Source organism: Pholcus phalangioides, unplaced genomic scaffold, assembly GCF_987345545.1.
Source record: "Pholcus phalangioides strain wild (caught in Gottingen) unplaced genomic scaffold, Ppha-v1.0 ptg000017l_1, whole genome shotgun sequence".
Classification (NCBI taxonomy): domain Eukaryota; kingdom Metazoa; phylum Arthropoda; class Arachnida; order Araneae; family Pholcidae; genus Pholcus; species Pholcus phalangioides.
In genome coordinates this window covers 51,096,542-51,114,426 of record NW_028301610.1, presented here as the reverse complement: position 1 = coordinate 51,114,426, position 17,885 = coordinate 51,096,542, and the positions used below count along the sequence as shown (strand labels likewise).

Genomic DNA, 17,885 nt, shown 5'->3' with positions numbered 1-17,885 from the left:
CGAATTTTGCTTCAGTATGCCCGGAATTTCGGAAAGTACGCCAAAAAAATTTTGTTCCTGCTAGCCACGAAACGTTTCTTTACGAGAGAAGAGCGTGTTTTATTCCACTATACTTAAACTATCGGCCCCTGATCGGGCTTTCCATCGCGAAACCCCAATATTGTCTGTGATCGTGGAACTGAAGATGGCTTGCAATGCCTTTCAGCTTTAAAGTGCAAATTCGATTGTTTCCGTTTATAAAAAAAAGTGGTCACTGGAAGCAGCAGAAATTACTGTAGTTGATTGTCATTGTGTTAAATCCCAATGTTTCGTGAAAAAAATTTTCATTCCGGGAGTAAAAAGCGCATGTCCGTAATTACGAAAGTTTAGAAACTTTGCCGAATAACGAGCGTTAAATCGCTAATGTTGCCGAATAACGAGCGTTAAATCGTCAATATCGCCAATCTCGCCAGATAATGAGTGCTGAATCGCCAAACATCGAGTTGATTGTTCCGAAATTCTCTCCCATTTTGCAACAATTTCTTTCCAAGTATCTAAAAACTTATAAAAAAATTTTATCTCATTTGAAGTGCTGCTGTTCAAGGCAGCAAATAGTGCTCACAGTAAGCAAAAATCATCTTAAATAGAAGGGTGCAAAATATTTTATGATAGCCGCTCTTTCAAACAAGGTGTCAAAAGCCTAAAACACAAAAATCAAGCTGACGAAAAGATGTTTGATAACAAAAGACAGTGCAGTTTTATTTTGAAAAGGGTTGAGGGTTAACGAAAATATTCTTGTTAATTTCACTGTTCCAATTTATAAATATCTGCTCCGAATCCCATATTTTGCTGCTCCAAATCCCGAATTTTGCTGCTCCGAAATGGACTTAGTCACTTCCCACCCCTGGCTGGCGTAAAAATTTTAAACTGTAATTGTTAAACACTGTAATCGTGACAATTTGTAACTGTGATCGATTTCATTCATCGATTTCATTTCACAACATGTTTGTTGTGTTGCAGAATTTCAATCAAAAGCCATGCAACATGTAAATCTTCCAGAACTTCTGAATTGGAACTGGAAAAAAAAATCTCATCTTAAAATTGTTGGAGATGATTTATTCATTTAAGGGGTGTCATGACTGCTGAAAAGTCTAATTTTCAAAATATTTCATTCAATCGTGAAAATCAGATGCAAAAAATTTCTTGTCAATCGGGTTAATTTTTTTTTCAAAGTAAAACTAAAAATTAGTTAATTATAGTGTAAAAATGTGAACAAGAAAAAACGCTTTGAACGCGATTTTCACAAATTGCAGTTTTTGAGCTCATCCATTTAATACTTGAAAGAAACCTACTACACACCGAAAATGATGAAATTTTGCAGAAATATTTATATGGTATTTTTTAGTGAGATGAATCTCGAACTTTGTTTGATCATCCGTTAGAATTTTATGAATTTTAAAGTTTGAAAAAATGTATAAATTTTCAAAAATATGAGAAAATATTGAATATTTGTTTCAAAAAATACTAGGGTTAACTTCGAAATCCGAAGTTCATTTTATCAAACATGGCGAGTAACACATTAGAGCAAAATTTCAGAATTTTTGGGGTAGCAGTAGCTTTTTTTAATCTTATGGATGAACTCAAAAACATCTGCAACCTTATAAAATCGTAATAATTAACACCCGCTTAAAAATTTGAAAAGTGTGCAAACAACAAAAGATGGAAAAGAAACTGGTTTACTTTCTCGATTGCATAGGGTTATATCATTGTGCAGTTTAAAAAAACGCCGAGTTATACATTTGGTGAATTTGGCCTGATTTTTAAGTGATCTCATCAATTTTTAAAGCGTTATAACTCATTAATTATGGGTCAGATCAAAAAAACGAAAAGCACTTTTCCATATTAGTTTTTCACAAGGAATCACGTGTGTAATTATTGGGCGGTCGACAGTTACCACCCTGTATATATAAACAAACTTTACATTTTAGTAGTTCTATACCATCTTTTGCAATTTGTGTTACGACATCTTATATATATTATGCAAAGGGCTCAATAGATTTTAACTGTCATAAATATAATTCTTAAAAAAACAGTATAAAAGGAACTGAAATGAAATTTGAGATTGCAAGAGAAGATGAAAATTAAAAACTGTTATATAAACTTATTTATTGTTTTGAAAGAGAAATGAGAGTTATGAAACTTTTTTGAGTAAAAAAAATTCATGTTTTAAATATGTGCATAATTTGAAAAACATGTTTTAATTTGATAAACATGAGTAAATATGTAATGCATTGTCTTATTGGTTAATTTACCTGTAGATGAAAGAAGTTAGCTATATCATAGCCAATTCTTCAGAATGTTCGTTGGGTATCATCGATGAGCTTGGAAAGAGTGAGTTTTTTTATTTTTAATTAAAATCTTTTCTTCCTCTTGTACCCATATTTATAAACAAGTTATAAATTTAAATTTTAGAGTTTTTCAGATAAATTTGAAATTCTGTACTAAGAAGCCTATGTTTTAAACTTAGATTTTTTGAATTAAGATAAACTTATTTTTTTTTAATGAAATGAAAGTAATTTTTTTAATTTACAAATTAAGAGTTAAAATAAGAATAAAGTCATTAAATGAAATGAAGCTTATACAAAATTCAGTAAAATATGTTATACACAAAATGCATATTGTGATATGAAGCTGTAAATAATGAAGTAAAAATTTTCAAATTCCTACGAAAAAAACCTTTGTGAGGCACTTATGTTTTCGAAAACAAAATTTTGGATGCTGATAGGAGGCAACCATGTTAATTTTTGTTGTGAAAAATACAATTTCAAACAAAATTGACTTATGATCACATAGAATTTATTAAATATTTCAACTGTTCAGAAACATCAATAAGCATTTTCTGATGTTTTTTATCTTTATTTTTTCGTGGAATTATATATAGATGAGGCATTACATATTTAACAATTTTTTACCTTGTTTTTCCCAACTGTGATGCTTACACCAAGAAACTGTTTTTTAATCTAATGATAAGAATGTGATATTGAAAGAGCCGAAAAAAAGTTTTTGAATAAAAATTGTATTAAAAAAAATAGAAAATGCATTTCTCTCTTAATAATCTTTAAAATATATTATAGGCACCAGCTGTGAAGAAGGTGTGAGGCTCGCATGGGCTGTAAGTGAAGAAATAATGTTGTCTGAAGTATGTGTAATATAATTAAAACAAATTATACCTATATTAGTTAAACCTTCGTTTCATTCATGATTAAAATGAAGAGAAAAATCTCTTTTTCTATAAGAGTAAAAATGTAAAATATTTTGATAAGTAATTCTCCAGCGAGTTAGTGTGTCACTTGAGAGAGTCTTTTAATATGTTATGTATTTGAACTTTTTTAAAATTTTGCATTTATTCATTGTTCAACTTCCTCCTTAATTCAAACCAATAGCTATTTTAACAAGGAAACATTTATTTTCTGGATACAATGCTGAGGTGAACTCGGAAAGAAAAGTCATCTTGTCTCCACCGGGACTCGAACCCAGGCCCTCTTGCATACCGGACAAGCATGCTACCATCTACATCACTGGAGACACGACCCTGCCCTCCTTATTTCACGCACTGCGGCGTGAGGTGCTAAAGTAGAGACATTAGTAGCCTCTCTTAACTTCAGGAAACTTCAGCTATTTTAACAGTTTGGCAGTTGGGTTAAACATGTAATTTTCTAAACTATGTTAAATTAATATAAAACTATTAATTGTTCACCTTTTTTCCTTGTAATGGGGCAATTGGCTCAAAAGATTATTATTATTAAATTAATATAAAACTGTTATCTAAGAAAAGTTTGAACATTTTTGTATTCTAGGCTTTCACCCTGTTTGCTACTCACCATTCATTGCTGACACAATTAGAAGTTCTTTGCCCGAATGCACTCAAGTAAGTAAATTATGTATATTTTTTTTATATATATGGGCCCATATCTTACTTTTATTTCTTTAATTTTATGTTTCTATACTTATAATTGATATCGATGGTTGTAGTGACATACATATTGCTATAGCTTACCTTCTTTGAGCGATTTGGCATTCCTACATACATAGTCCATAACCTATGTACACATATACAAATCTTATTGAAGCTATCTGGTAACCTCTGGTTTGGATATGGAGAAAGTAACATGGGGGGGGGGGGAAGAGTTGTTTCTGATAGGCTTTGATAGCTATAAAGCCCCCCCCCCCCCCAATATATTTTTGAAATCATATGAATGTAGCTAATAAAATCTTGGAAGAGTCACATGCTGGCTCAATGCAAATAACATAAAAAGAAATTAACCATCGTGAAAATATAACAATCGTTACTGTCGCACAATTTAAACAAGCTTATTTATCAGTTTTAAAAAAATGTGATTGAAGTATTTCATCCAAGCTTCCTATTATACCTGAAACTAGGCAGTTTGTAAAATATATGCTAGCATCGTTCTAGTCAGTTTTTGATATATCCCAGGTGTCAGGTCACCATGGTAACTAAAAAATTGGCAATGACGCTAAAGTTTTTTTATGTATGGAACAGAATTTCATTCTGAGGATAGCATGATGGAAATTATTACTGGAAATTTTAGAATGATGTCTGGTAGCATGTAAAAAGCTTCTCAAGTCCAGTACCAATCAAAGAATGCATTACTTTGGGCAGATTTTTTTTCAGGGAAAAAAATGTTTGGCACCCATGAAATTTTGCTTGCCCAAATTTTTTTCTTCAATTTGTTAAGTGCTGGTTTAATTATATGGTAACTAGATAAATATAATAATGTCCCAGCACAAGGGCGTAGCGAGGGGGGGGGACTTGGGGGTCTGCCCCCCCCCCCGAAATGTGAGAAAATGACCGAAAAAAGGGAAAAAGATGGCCAAATCCATTGTTCTGTCACTTTGGTCGCCCCCCAACGAAATTTCTGGCTACGCCCCTGTCCCAGCATCTTATAGTGCCATTTCCAGACTATCTTGATGCAGCTCAGACTGCACTAAACTGTTTTTCTGGATGTGAGCTGGTGGTCACATTAATGTGATTTGACTGTGTATACAGGGCCATATTATCGCATGGGCAAATCGGGACTTTGCCCAGGGCCCCCAGCTTGAAGGGGGCCCCCAAATCTATAATAATAAAGTCTGAAAAGTTGTTTTTTTTAAGTGAAACTTAAATACTTAGAAAAAAAGGAATTTCGTTTTTGTAATGCATCTAAACTTTTTAAAGAATAGAAACTATAAATATAATTTTTTTTTTACATTAATAAAATATTTTTACAGTTATTGGGAGAGAAATTGAACTTCTATTATTCAACTGTAATACTACTTTTTCTAATAAAGGAAAAATGAGTTCCGATTGGTCGGTTCAGGGAATTTTCTGTTGATACCAAAAAAAGTTAAATCTCAGATGAGAAGAAGCACCGGTGCTGCGATGCTAGCCGTTGTAAAGGCATCACAATCCATAACAGAGAAAAGCAAACAATGTTTGTTTTCAGCATGTTTAGCATTTTATAGCTCAATGGTAACTTCAATATTATAAGTTTAATTATGTCCTCTCGAACTTATTTATCTGGCTCTGCAAAGAGAAAGTTGAAAAAACAGAAAGATGAGGGGGGAAAAAAAATTGCTAGTTCATTAAAAAATTATTTTGCAGCACATGCAAAAGTCAATGCGCCATGTAATGAACAATCTAAAGCTGAATCTGATGATGAAACAATAATTAATGAATATGATAATTCCAGAGCATGTTTGAGGAATGTTGAGATTCAAGATGATGATGATAGTAAGCCTAGTTGTGTAAGCCTAGCTGCTACTGAGAAAAATGAAAATTTTCTTTATCCAGACCCAGCAATGTGGACTGTTATTAATAATGAAATGGTGGAATATTTTATATGTAATCCCCCTCCTCAAAATACCGATTTGCTGTCGGAGACTGAAAGAGTTTTTGGAGGTGTGAAGAGAAGTCTCACTATTTCTCAATTTTATCATACCAAAAGAAATGGTGAAAAACTTTTAAAGAAATGGTTGGTTTTGTCAGCTTCATCGAAAATGTTATTTTGTTGGGTGTGCAAATTGCTACATGCCAATAGCAACAGCTCATGTAAAGGTCAGCTAATTGAAGGATTTTGGGACTGGAAGCATGCTGCTACCAGATTAAAAGAGCATGAAAACTCTTCTTCACATAAGCAAGCCATGATGGATCTGTCACTCCGGGCAAATGTCTCACAAAGAGTTGATTCATCTTTGGTACAGCAATATGAAGAGGAGACGAAGTATTGGATGTCTGTGCTTAAACGAGTTGTTGCTGTTGTGAAATTTTTGGCTATACGGGGTCTACCTTTTTTTGGTGATAATGAAACTGTTGGATCTAGGCACAATGGAAATTTTTTAGGCTGTTTAGAAGTGATAGCCAAATTTGATCCATTTCTTTCAAAACATTTGGAGAGATATGGGAATCCTGGCAAAGGAAATGTAAGCTATTTGTCCTCAACATGTATCGATCAGTTTATTCATATAATGGCTAAACAAGTGGAAAAACAAATCATTGATGAAATTCTGCTTGCCAAATACTACTCAATTATTATTGATTCTACCCCAGATATTACTCATCTTGATCAGTTGTGTTTTGTGATTCGATATGTTGTCGGAGCTGAACCTGTGGAAAGATTTCTGAAATTTGTTCCAATGTACAGCCATAAATCAGAAACCCTAGCAGAAATTGTTTTAACAACTCTAAAAGATGCTGGAATCAATGTATTAAATTGTCGTGGCCAAAGCTATGACAATGCATCAAATATGGCCGGCAAATATTCTGGGTTACAAGCCCGAATAAAAAGCATAAATCCTTCCGCTGATTTTGTTCCTTGTGCAGCTCATTCTCTTAACTTGGTTGGTGTTAATGCTGTTGAGTCATGCAGTGGTGCAATGCAGTTTTTTTGTCTTGTGCAACAAATATATACTTTCTTTTCTTCATCAACACACAGGTGGCAGATACTAAATGAAGAACTGAAAAAACGTGGCGATTTTTCAACATTGAAGAACCGCAGTAGTACTAGGTGGTGTGCTGATGCTCATGCCGTTAAATCATTAAGGAAGAACTATAATGCCATTGTACTTACTCTTAACAGATTAGGTACAGAAGAAAATGAAACTGCATATACAAAATTGGAGGCACAATCCCTTTTGAAAACGTTGAAAAAGTTGGAAACTGTACTGAACATCGTTGTATGGGATACCCTTTTACAAAGGCTTAATCAAACCAGTGTGGAACTTCAAAAATCATCTATGAATTTAACGCGTGTCACACTTTTGTACCAATCTTTAATTGAATTTACTCAATATGTGAGAGACAATTTTGAGGAGTATGAAAAATTAGCAAGAGATATGTGTGAGCCGGATGTTGATTACGATGTAGCAAGAAAAAAATTAAAGCCAAGAAGCAAAGATCCTCATGCAGTACATAGCTGTGAAGTTGACCTGACACCTCGTGAAGCTTATAAATCAAGTATTTATTATGCTGTTTGTGATGCTTTAATTTCACACCTTTCTTTTCGTAAAGAGCCGTATAATAGCACAGCGAAAAAGTTTGCTTGCCTGAGTGAAATGAAGTTGAAATCAAAACTTATGGATAAAGCGATTTCTTTGCAAAAATCCTACCCTCAGGATTTAGATGATTCTTTTCCTGAAGAGCTACAGCAATTTTCTTCACTTGTGGAAGATGGATATAATATTGCAGATATGTTTAAAAAACTGAAATGTTTAGAGCTGGAAGAGACATTTTCCAATGTTGATAGTGCCATAAGAATTTTTTTAACATTGCCAGCAACAAATTGTTCTGGTGAAAGATCCTTTTCTTTGTTAAAGCGTCTAAAGTCTCCTATACGCTCTAGTATTCTGCAGGAAAAACTAAGCTCTTTAGCATTACTCTGCATTGAAGGAGAAGTAACAAAAAAATTGGATTTCAGTAATGTAATTCTTGATTTTGCGAAAATGAAAAGCAGAAAAAAAAGTGAATTACTTCACGGTAAAACATTTTTGTGATGCATTAGCCACGCAACTGGTGATTTTATTGATGTGGTTAGTATTTGTCTCATACTTTATTATTTCTTGATAACTAAAGGGTACACGTGAAACAAAATGGTTTAAATTTTCAGTTTTATGTTCAAAAGTTTTTGATCAGACAAAAAATTCTAAAAATATGCAATTTATATCGTTTTACACCCGAGAAATCTATTTTAGATTAGGGGGGGGGGGCCCAAAAGTATCCTTGCCCAGGGCCCCGATTTGTCATGATCGGGCCCTGTGTGTATAGACAGTATAGTATGAACATTTGAGGTCATAAACGGAACTTAATGATAGTTCATCAATTTCTCAGCATTTCATTGTGAATAGTCTGACAAATATAATTTTTTTATTTAAATTTATTAATTAATACATAATAATTTATGTGCATTTTCAACAGCTATCATTTGCCTGTGCATTACGTCGTACACAATGAGAGGCTGAAGTTGGTGTGGTCGGCTGAAGTTGGTTTTCTGTGGTTCCCAACTTCAAGGCGCAAATGCGAGCCGATCTTCCCGTTAAAAAGTCTCGCCACAGAGAGCAACAGTCCTACAACGAAAAATCATTCAATCATAACACTTCACTCATAGTTTGAAAAACTGGTGGCAGATGGCAGCACTACACATAACAAGCATTACAGAGAAACAAAAAAATCTTCACGTCAGGTTTCACTACACGTACACGCACATTTCCGCATGTACCGATTCATTGGGGGGTTGTGGGCGGGGTGCATGTGTGGTGTAGCAGTAGTAGGTAGGGCTCGTAGGTAGGGTAAAAAAGGGCTCGGGGATCCATGATGTTCTCAAGTCAGCCACCTCGTTGGGCAATTTGCCTGTTGTGGAGTTGTATTTGTATATATTATTGCTCCAGATTATACTTATTCATTGGAACGAAGTAGATGCAAGGAAGAAAATTATGGCAAGTTATTTTCAATTTCTTGGAGTTTCATAATCACGATTAAAAAGCTCTAGCAGAAATTATGAGTTTTTGAAAATAATATGGAGGTAAAAAGTTTTTTTAATATTATTTTTAAAAAAATCAAGTTTTTGATCATTTTTGTTGCACCACTGTCATTTTCTGCACACAAGGGTTAATTAGACCGGGAAGTACAATTTATTGCCGATTCTGAATGGCAGCCATTTTTTTATACTCACAGAGAGGTTGGTGCACTAACCCCCTAGTGTGGGTGAGCTGTTCCTGATAGGCTTTGATGGCTATAAATCCTACGTTCCAATATATTTTTGAAATCATCCATGTGAATGTAGCTAATTATATCAATCATTACTGTCACACAATTTAAACAAGCTATTTATCAGATTAAAAAAAAAAAGATGACTGAAGTATTTAATCCAAGCTTCCTACTATACCTGAAACTAGACAGTTTGTAAAATATATGCTGGCATCGTTCACGTCAGTGTTTGTTATATCCCAGGAGTCAGGTTGCCATGGTAACTAAAAAATTGGCAATGATGCTAAATTTTTTTATGTGTGGAACATAATTTAAATTCTGAGGACAGCGCAATGGAAATTAAACTGAAGAGCCAAAAAAAACTGGTACAGGCATGCATACGAAATAAAGAGATATGGAACCAAACAGAGTACGGCGCTGCGGTTGGCAACGCCTATATAACACAACAAGTGTCTGGTATAGTTGTTAGATCGGTTACTGCTGCTACAATGACAGGTTATCGAGATTTAAGTGAGTTTGAATGTGGTGTTATAGATGGCGCACGAGAGATGGGACATGGCATCTCCAAGGTAGCAATGAAATTTGAATTTTCACGTACGACCATTTCACGAGTGTACCGTGAATATCGGGAATCCGGTAAAAAATTAAATCTACGACATTGCTGTGGCCGGAAAAAGATCATGCAAGAACGGGACCAACGACAACTGACGAGAATCATTAAACGTGACAGACGTGCAACCCTTCCGCAAATTGCTGTAGATTTCAATGCTGGGCCATCAACAAGTGTCAGTGTGCGAGCCATTCAATGAAGCATCACCGATATGGGCTTTCGGAGCCGAAGGCCCACTCATGTACCCTTGATGACTGCACGACACAAAGCTTTACGCCTCGCCTGGGCCCGACAACACAGACATTGGACTGTTGAGGACTGGAAACACGTTGCCTGGTCTGACGAGTCTCGGCTCCAATTGCTTCGAGCTGATGGACGTGTACGGAGACAACCTCATGAATCCATGGACCCTACATGTCAACAGGGGGCTGTTCAAGCTGGTGGAGGCTCTGATGGTATGGGGCGTGTGCAGTTGGCGTGATATGGGACCCCTGATAAGTCTAGATACGACTGACAGGTGCAGGTACGTAAGCATCCTGTCTGATCACTTGCACCCATTCATGTCCATTGTGCATTCCGACGGACTTGAACAATTTCAGCAGGGCAATGCGACACCCCACGCGTCTAGAATTGCTACAAAGTGGCTCCAGGAACACTCTTCTGACTTTAGACACTTCCGCTGGCCACCTAAATCCCCAGACACGAACATATCTGGGATGCTTTGCAACGTGCTGTTCAGAAGAGATCTCCACCCCCTCTTACTCCTACAGATTCATGGTGTCAATTACCTCCAGCATTACTTCAGACATTAGTCGAGTCCATGCCACGTCGTGTTGCGGCACTTCTGCGGGGCCCTACACGATATTAGGCAGGTGTACCAGTTTTTTTGGCTCTTCAGTGTATTACTGTAAATTTTTGAATGATGTCTGGTAGCATGTAAAAAGGTTCTGAAGTCAAAGAATACACTATTTTGGGCAGATTTTTTCAGAGAAAAAATGTTTGGTGCCCATGAAATTTTGCTGGTGCCCAAATTTTTTTCTTCGATTTGTCAAGTGTCCTGGTTTAAGTGTATGGTAACCAGAAAAGACCAACACAGGGCTGTCATTTCAACTTTTTCCAGGGGAGGGGCAAAGAGCATGTATTAACGGTATGCATATATTTGTAGTGTATTTTTAAAAGGCGGGGGGGGGGGGGGGGGGGAGTCCTGCATGACGGGCCTGGACTGCAATCTACTTGGATCTTATATAATGTAGCGTAATCGCCAGAAACAAACCCATTCGAGTACGGCTGGCGTTCGGTGCATGAAAAAATTTGACATTCAACTATTTGCATATGGACACATGACATGGATTATTTTTGAATAATATTACATTTTCAGTGGCAACAGTCTCCACAAGATAAGGGAAGTTGATCAGGTTTCTCCAGGATGTTTACATTGTAACGATGAATGTTGCATTCCCGGATTCATATCAGATCTAAATTGCAAGACAGCAAAATGAAAACAAAAGCCATTTCTAATAAAAGTTATTTATTTTTACCATTATTAACAATTAAGTTCACCGGTTTACTTGACAATATGATTCATTTTTCCAATCTAAACATTTTATGAATCAAAGTTTTTATTACAATAAATTTTTCCGATTTCACTAAAAAAGTCCAGTAGTTCAGTTCTCAATATAAAGTTGAGCATTTCAGTCTTCTCTTTGACAACGTGAAATCATCGGCTTTCCTCAGGAACCGGTTCGTCAGTTATAGACGTGAAGCTATGTTATAGATGAATTAACCAAGTTCTTCAATTGGTTATCCAATGGCAGTTTTACTAAACTGTCTCACCTCTAAGCCTTAGTGCTTTGTTGTTGTAGAGGATTGTCCAATATCCAGTCATCATCAGACACTCTCGAACACCATGACTCGACATCAGCAACAACTGCCATTGGTAAAAGGCCCTGTTGTTTTCAACGAGATCACCCCACTTGGTCTGTAATAGAGCTCAAAGTAAACATTATTTTGTGAATTACCAGTCGGGGGGTGTAATGTGATAGGCCTCCTCGTGGTGCACCCTGGGTAATGCTAAATCTATCACACATCATTGTCATCGCTTATTTGTGCTCATATCCTACACTTTCAATAGCCCAGATTACATGTTTTTTTCTACACATCTTGCAGTACTTGTCTTGCGTCTTGTTTTGTCCTGTACATGTTTGTCTTGTGTCCAACCCCTCATTGTGGACCCCGCTTAGGCGGGGAGGGGTCCTCCCAGACGGGGCGTTGCTTCTAGCGTATGCTCTGTCTGGGACGCTGTCTACCTGCGTGTTTGCCGTGCGTGGAGACCCTGGTTAGCCTGATGCGCTATCTTTGGCCTCGGATTCAGCCGAAACGGGAGGCTTGGATTAGCCCCGTCCAGGTCAATCGGCTGTGGTCGCCTCGGTGGCTGAAGGGGTTACACTACTGGGCAGGTAGAGGGGCCGGGCCTGCCGGACGTCGTTGAAGTTTGTTGGTGCTGCTTCACGACGATCTTGGATCTTGAACGCGTCTGCTCGCCTGCTTTGGTGGTGTATAGCTCCCACCTAACCTGACGTTGCTACTAACCTTCACCGGTTACGTGTGCGCGTCCCCTCGTAGGGCTCCATGGTGGGTGGGAGTGGAACAATACCCATTCAAATATGGGAAAAACAAAAAATACACCAAAACGTCAAAGAACTGCACTTAGTGAAACAATTGTCACAGAAACCGCTTCTTCAAATCTATCATCTGTCTCATTCTTCTTCTTGCATAGCTCTGATACCAATAAACAGCTGTCAAAAGTATCACCATTCTTGATAGATAAAGCTCTCTATGGCGCAGTTGGAACTCTGAAATCAGTGAAGGCTCTCCGTTCAGGAGACCTTCTCGTCGAAACTAACACTCCCAAACAAGCCGAACTCATTCAAAAGCTCACATCTCTCGGGGACATACCCATAACAGTCAAAGTCCACCCCACGCTGAATTATTCACGTGGTGTCATTTCAGATACTAACTTAATTAACATGGATGAAGAAGAACTAACACAAGAGCTGGCGTCTCAAGGCGTAACATCTGCCAAACATATTATGAGCCGCAAAGATGGCAATCTAGCTCCATCACGTAATATAATGGGGATGACATTTTCATCCCCAACATTGCCGAAAGATATCCAAATAGGTTATTATAACCTCAAAATCCAGCCATACATTCCTAACCCTGTTCGATGCTTCAACTGCCAAAAATACGGTCACTCACGAATGGCGTGCCGCAGTCAACCCACCTGCGCAAAATGCGGTGAGAAGGACCACATTTCGGACAACTGCACTTCAACATCATTCAAGTGCGTCAATTGCGGTGGCGACCACCCCGCATTTGACAGAAAGTGTCCGAAATGGAATGAAGAAAAAGAGATTCAGAAGATCAAGGTCCTCAATAACATCTCATATATTGAAGCACGTCGTCGTATAATCTCTAACCAAACTCCAATAGCTAGTAGATCATACTCTAATATGGTAACAAATCCATCAACAGCTAATACGACTAACAAAGTCACCAAAGCATCCGTAACAACTCAGACTGAACCAATAGCTAATACATCAACTCAAACATCATCTAACCAATCGTGTAATAGTTGTGGCTGCTGTTGCTCTGCTGGATTACGGAAGGAGTCCACCACCTCCGAAGAAGCAGGAAAAGCAACAGCGAACACATTCAAAGTAACTACAGCTACTAAGCCAAAAATCAATAGTGGAAATAAATCTAAAATTAAACTATTCAAGACCGGATATTCAAGAAAAGCCATTCAGAGAGCAAAGAAGCAGCCTACATTACAAAACATGTCACTTCTTGATGACAAATCAATTGGTGACATGGATCTGGATAATCCTACAGAATCCGGTACTACTCGCCGGAAATTGGACCGAAATAAGTTCAAAGACCTTGAACCGTCTACATCTATTTGCAATTTATGGCCAACATTATTCAATGGAACATTCGTGGTCTTAGATCCAATTACGAAGATCTCAAGGATTTGATCAATCACTATCATCCTGTTTGCCTGGCACTCCAGGAAACTTTTACGAAGCCCTCGGAGACATGGAACATCAGGCGACATTCCCTGTTCCGTATCAATTACGATGACGGGAGTAGAGCTTGCCGTGGTGTTGGTCTGCTGGTTCCACATCACGTGTCGTCGCGCGTTCTAACGCTGCGCACGAACCTGCAGGCCATCGCGGTGGAAATTTCTACTGGCCTAAAAATTACCATCTGTTCCATTTATTTGCCACCAAATGACACCATCTTACAGAGAGATCTAGAAGATCTGATTGATCAATTACCTCCACCATTTTTTCTTCTTGGAGACTTCAATGCTCATAACATGATATGGGGTTCTAACAGCAACACCCCTCGTGGGGAAATGGTAGAACGGCTGTTAGAAGACATGGACCTTGCCATCATGAATGATGGCAGTTTCACTCATTTCCATGCCCCAAACAATAGTTTCACTGCAATAGATTTATTGTTATGCTCACCTTCACTCTTGCCCAACTGGTCCTGGTCGGTTGATCCGGACCTCCACGGGAGCAATCATTTTCCTCTAGTGGTTAAGTGCCTTGATCGAAGCCATAGCATACCTGAGGGTCCTCCTCGGTGGAAGCTTGTGGCCGCCCGATGGGCAGACTTCACGGTCAAGGCAGAAATCACGGAGGATATGGTTTCGCAACCCGACGTCGACCACTGTGTCGACCTTGTCACCAGTTGTATCATCTCTGCAGCAAATGAATCAATACCCAAAGTCTCCTCGAAACTTCCTAAATTTCCTAAACCTTGGTGGAACCACGAATGTAATCTTACGATTAAAGCACAAAAGAAAGCATGGAGTAGGTTCCGGCGGTATCCTACCCATGACAACAAGTTGGCATTTTTAAAAGCAAAGGCGATAGCGAGAAGAACCAGGCGCCAGGCTCAACGCGAGTCCTGGCAAAAGTTTACCACGGGAATCAATTCATCTACTTCATCTAAAGTCATTTGGGACCGGATCCGAAAAATCAGTGGTCATTATCAGTCTCATCCAATTACCATTTTAAATACCAATGGCACTATTATCAGCGATGTGAGGGATATTGCGGATACCTTCGCCGCTGTCTCCAGTGATGCGAACTATCCCCCATCGTTTCATCCCATTAAATCATCAGCCGAACGTACATCGTACACCTTCCGGCCTTTTACACCGGAGGGGTACAATTCATTGTTCACCCTTCATGAACTGACGCCGGCCTTGCAGCGATGTCCTGACTCAGCTGTAGGGCCCGATGCTATTCATTATTCCATGATTCGGCATCTATCACCAGAATCACTGTCACATTTACTTATTTTATTCAATCGGATCTGGGTCAGCCATTCATTTCCTGACACCTGGCGAGCAGCCATTGTTCTTGCATTCCCGAAGCCTGGAAAAAATCCTCAGCAACCTAACAGTTACAGACCTATTGCTTTGACCAGTTGTCTATGTAAGCTCATGGAACGCATGGTCAACTATCGCCTTATGCACTACCTTGAGGTTAACAATATTTTATCGAAATATCAAAGCGGCTTTAGACGGTTCAGGTCCACAACATGCAATATGTTACGCCTTGAGACATCAATAAGACAAGCATTTGTGAAGAGGGAGCATATGCTAGCCATATTTTTCGATATAGAAAAGGCCTACGATCGTACTTGGAGGCACGGAATTCTCTCAGACCTCTATAATTGAGGCTTGCGGGGCAACTTGCCCATTTTCATTAAGAACTTTCTCGCTCGCCGCATCTTCCAGGTACGGATCGGAAGCACATTATCAGCTCCCCAAATTCAAGAACAAGGTAGTAATTTAAGTGTTACACTTTTTATTTTAAGACTCAACGGGGTGTTGAACCAACTCCCGTTGTCTGTCACTGGCGCACTTTATGTGGATGATCTGTTGATATCATATCAATCAGTGAATATGAGGTCAGCCGAGAGACAATTGCAAACCGCACTCAACAAGATCAGCAAGTGGGCACATAATAACGGCTTCTCATTCTCCGCTGACAAAACTGTCACTATGCACTTTTGTCGGCGTCGAAACCTACATGATGACCCACAATTGTTTCTAAACAATAGTCAAATACCAATAGTAGAAAATACAAAAGTCCTTGGCATCACATTCGATAAAAAACTTACTTTCAAACCTCATATTGCACAATTGAGAGCTCGTTGCATGAAGACGATGAACCTCTTGAAGGTCATCTCGTCTACATCATGGGGAGCAGACCGTAAGTCACTCATTCACTTGTATAAAGCTCTAATAAGATCAAAGCTTGACTACGGCTCCATTGTATACGGGTCAGCACCTCGGAGCTATCTGAGTGTGCTCGACCCAGTTCATCATCTTGCTCTCCGCATTTGTTCTGGAGCTTTCCGGACTTCCCCTATGGAGAGTCTGTATGTTGAATGCAACGAGCCATCTATTACAACAAGACGCCAACAGCTTTCTTTGAAATATTATATTAAAATGAAATCTTTACCAGGTCATCCACTTCATAATGTCATTATCAATCCATCATTTCATAGACTTTTTGCTGCTCGCCCTTCATGTGTTCCGTCTTACGGTCTTCGTATGAGGGCACTTGTGGAAGAACTAGAATTAGACATCAGTCGCGTGGCCACAATTGCTTGGCAACTGGCACCATGGGAGCAGTCTCTGCCAGATGTCTCTCTTTCATTATCATTATACCCTAGAGCCACCACAGCAGATGTCATATATCAACAGATATTCTTTAGGCACAGGGGTAGGTACAACAGGTACTTCCCCATATATACCAACGGCTCCAAGAGCCCTGGCCATGTCGGTTGTGCCTACATCTGCTGCGAGGAGACATTGCTAACTTCAGACACATCAAACTTCCAGACACATACACTATATATTCGGCAGAACTGTACGAAATCCTTCAGCCTCTACGTCATATACGACGCAAACGCCACCGACGATGCATCATCTATAGCGACTCTCTCAGCGCATTACAAGCACTGTGTTCCTGTACGTTTCACACTCATCCATTCATTCATGCCATTTTTCATGAACTGCATTACCTCATTCATCATGGTACCACAGTAAAATTTTACTGGGTACCAGGTCATGTAGGAATACCGGGCAACGAAAAAGTAGACACAGCAGCTCGAACAACAACTAACATTGACAATAACCTTTTGGTACCTGCCAGTGACCACTTCTCAATCCTCCGGGAAGTGATGCATCACCGCTGGCAGGATCATTGGAACCATCAGATAAATAATAAATTTCGTGCCATCAAGCCCATACTTGGCCACTGGCGTTCGAGCTGCAGGAGTAATCGAAAGGAGGAAGTTCTGCTTGCCCAGCTACGCATAGGACACAGTCGCCTCACACAATCATATTTGTTATTACGAGAGAGTCAACCAGAGTGCCCTCATTGTTAAAGTCCATTGTTCATGCTTTTACTTGTTCACATCATCGTCATCATTTTACGACCGCTTTCGGTCCTAATCATCTTTCACTTCATGACATTTTAAATGACAATAGCGATGCATCTCGCATTTTTAAATTCATCAAAGCCATTGTAAAAATCTATAATTTGTCATATAAACCAATTTATGTCATTGTTTTACGTTTCATGTTCCTTTTTATGTTTTAGTTTTTTGACATGACAAAAGGACATCTTTCTTATTTTTATGTCTTCTTTGGCGCAGTTTGACCAAATTGGTCCTTGCGCCAATAAATTGAAAATCCAATCCAATCTACCTCGGCATGATTAATTAGCAAATTCACTTCATGTTAGCTTCAATCGGAAAGAGCAGATTGCAACTGACTTGAAACAATTATTTATACATTAAAGAACTGGTATTTTTCATGGCATAAACAGATTACCTTACGTCTCAGGATATAAAAAAATATGTCACAGCCAGAATATCAGTGAAATTTATATATTTCAAATTGAAACAATCAGCACTCCAAAATGACGGCTGAGATAAGTCAGT

The 17,885-nt window shown here is 38.4% G+C and overlaps 1 protein-coding gene across 2 annotated transcripts in view; it reads left to right on the top strand.

The window, feature by feature from the left end:
- Positions 1 to 17,885, top strand: part of LOC149074077 (mutS protein homolog 4-like) — a 64,693-nt gene that overhangs the window by 35,234 nt on the left and 11,574 nt on the right. The window contains exons 7-9 of one of the 2 annotated variants that reach the window (XM_089246566.1): positions 2,298 to 2,370; positions 3,114 to 3,151; positions 3,837 to 3,907. In XM_089246566.1, coding sequence (XP_089102692.1) covers positions 2,298 to 2,370; positions 3,114 to 3,151; positions 3,837 to 3,907 — 182 coding nt within the window. Of the gene's footprint in view, positions 1 to 2,297; positions 2,371 to 3,113; positions 3,179 to 3,836; positions 3,908 to 17,885 lie in introns of both variants that reach the window. The other variant, XM_089246565.1, reaches the window with a different exon arrangement.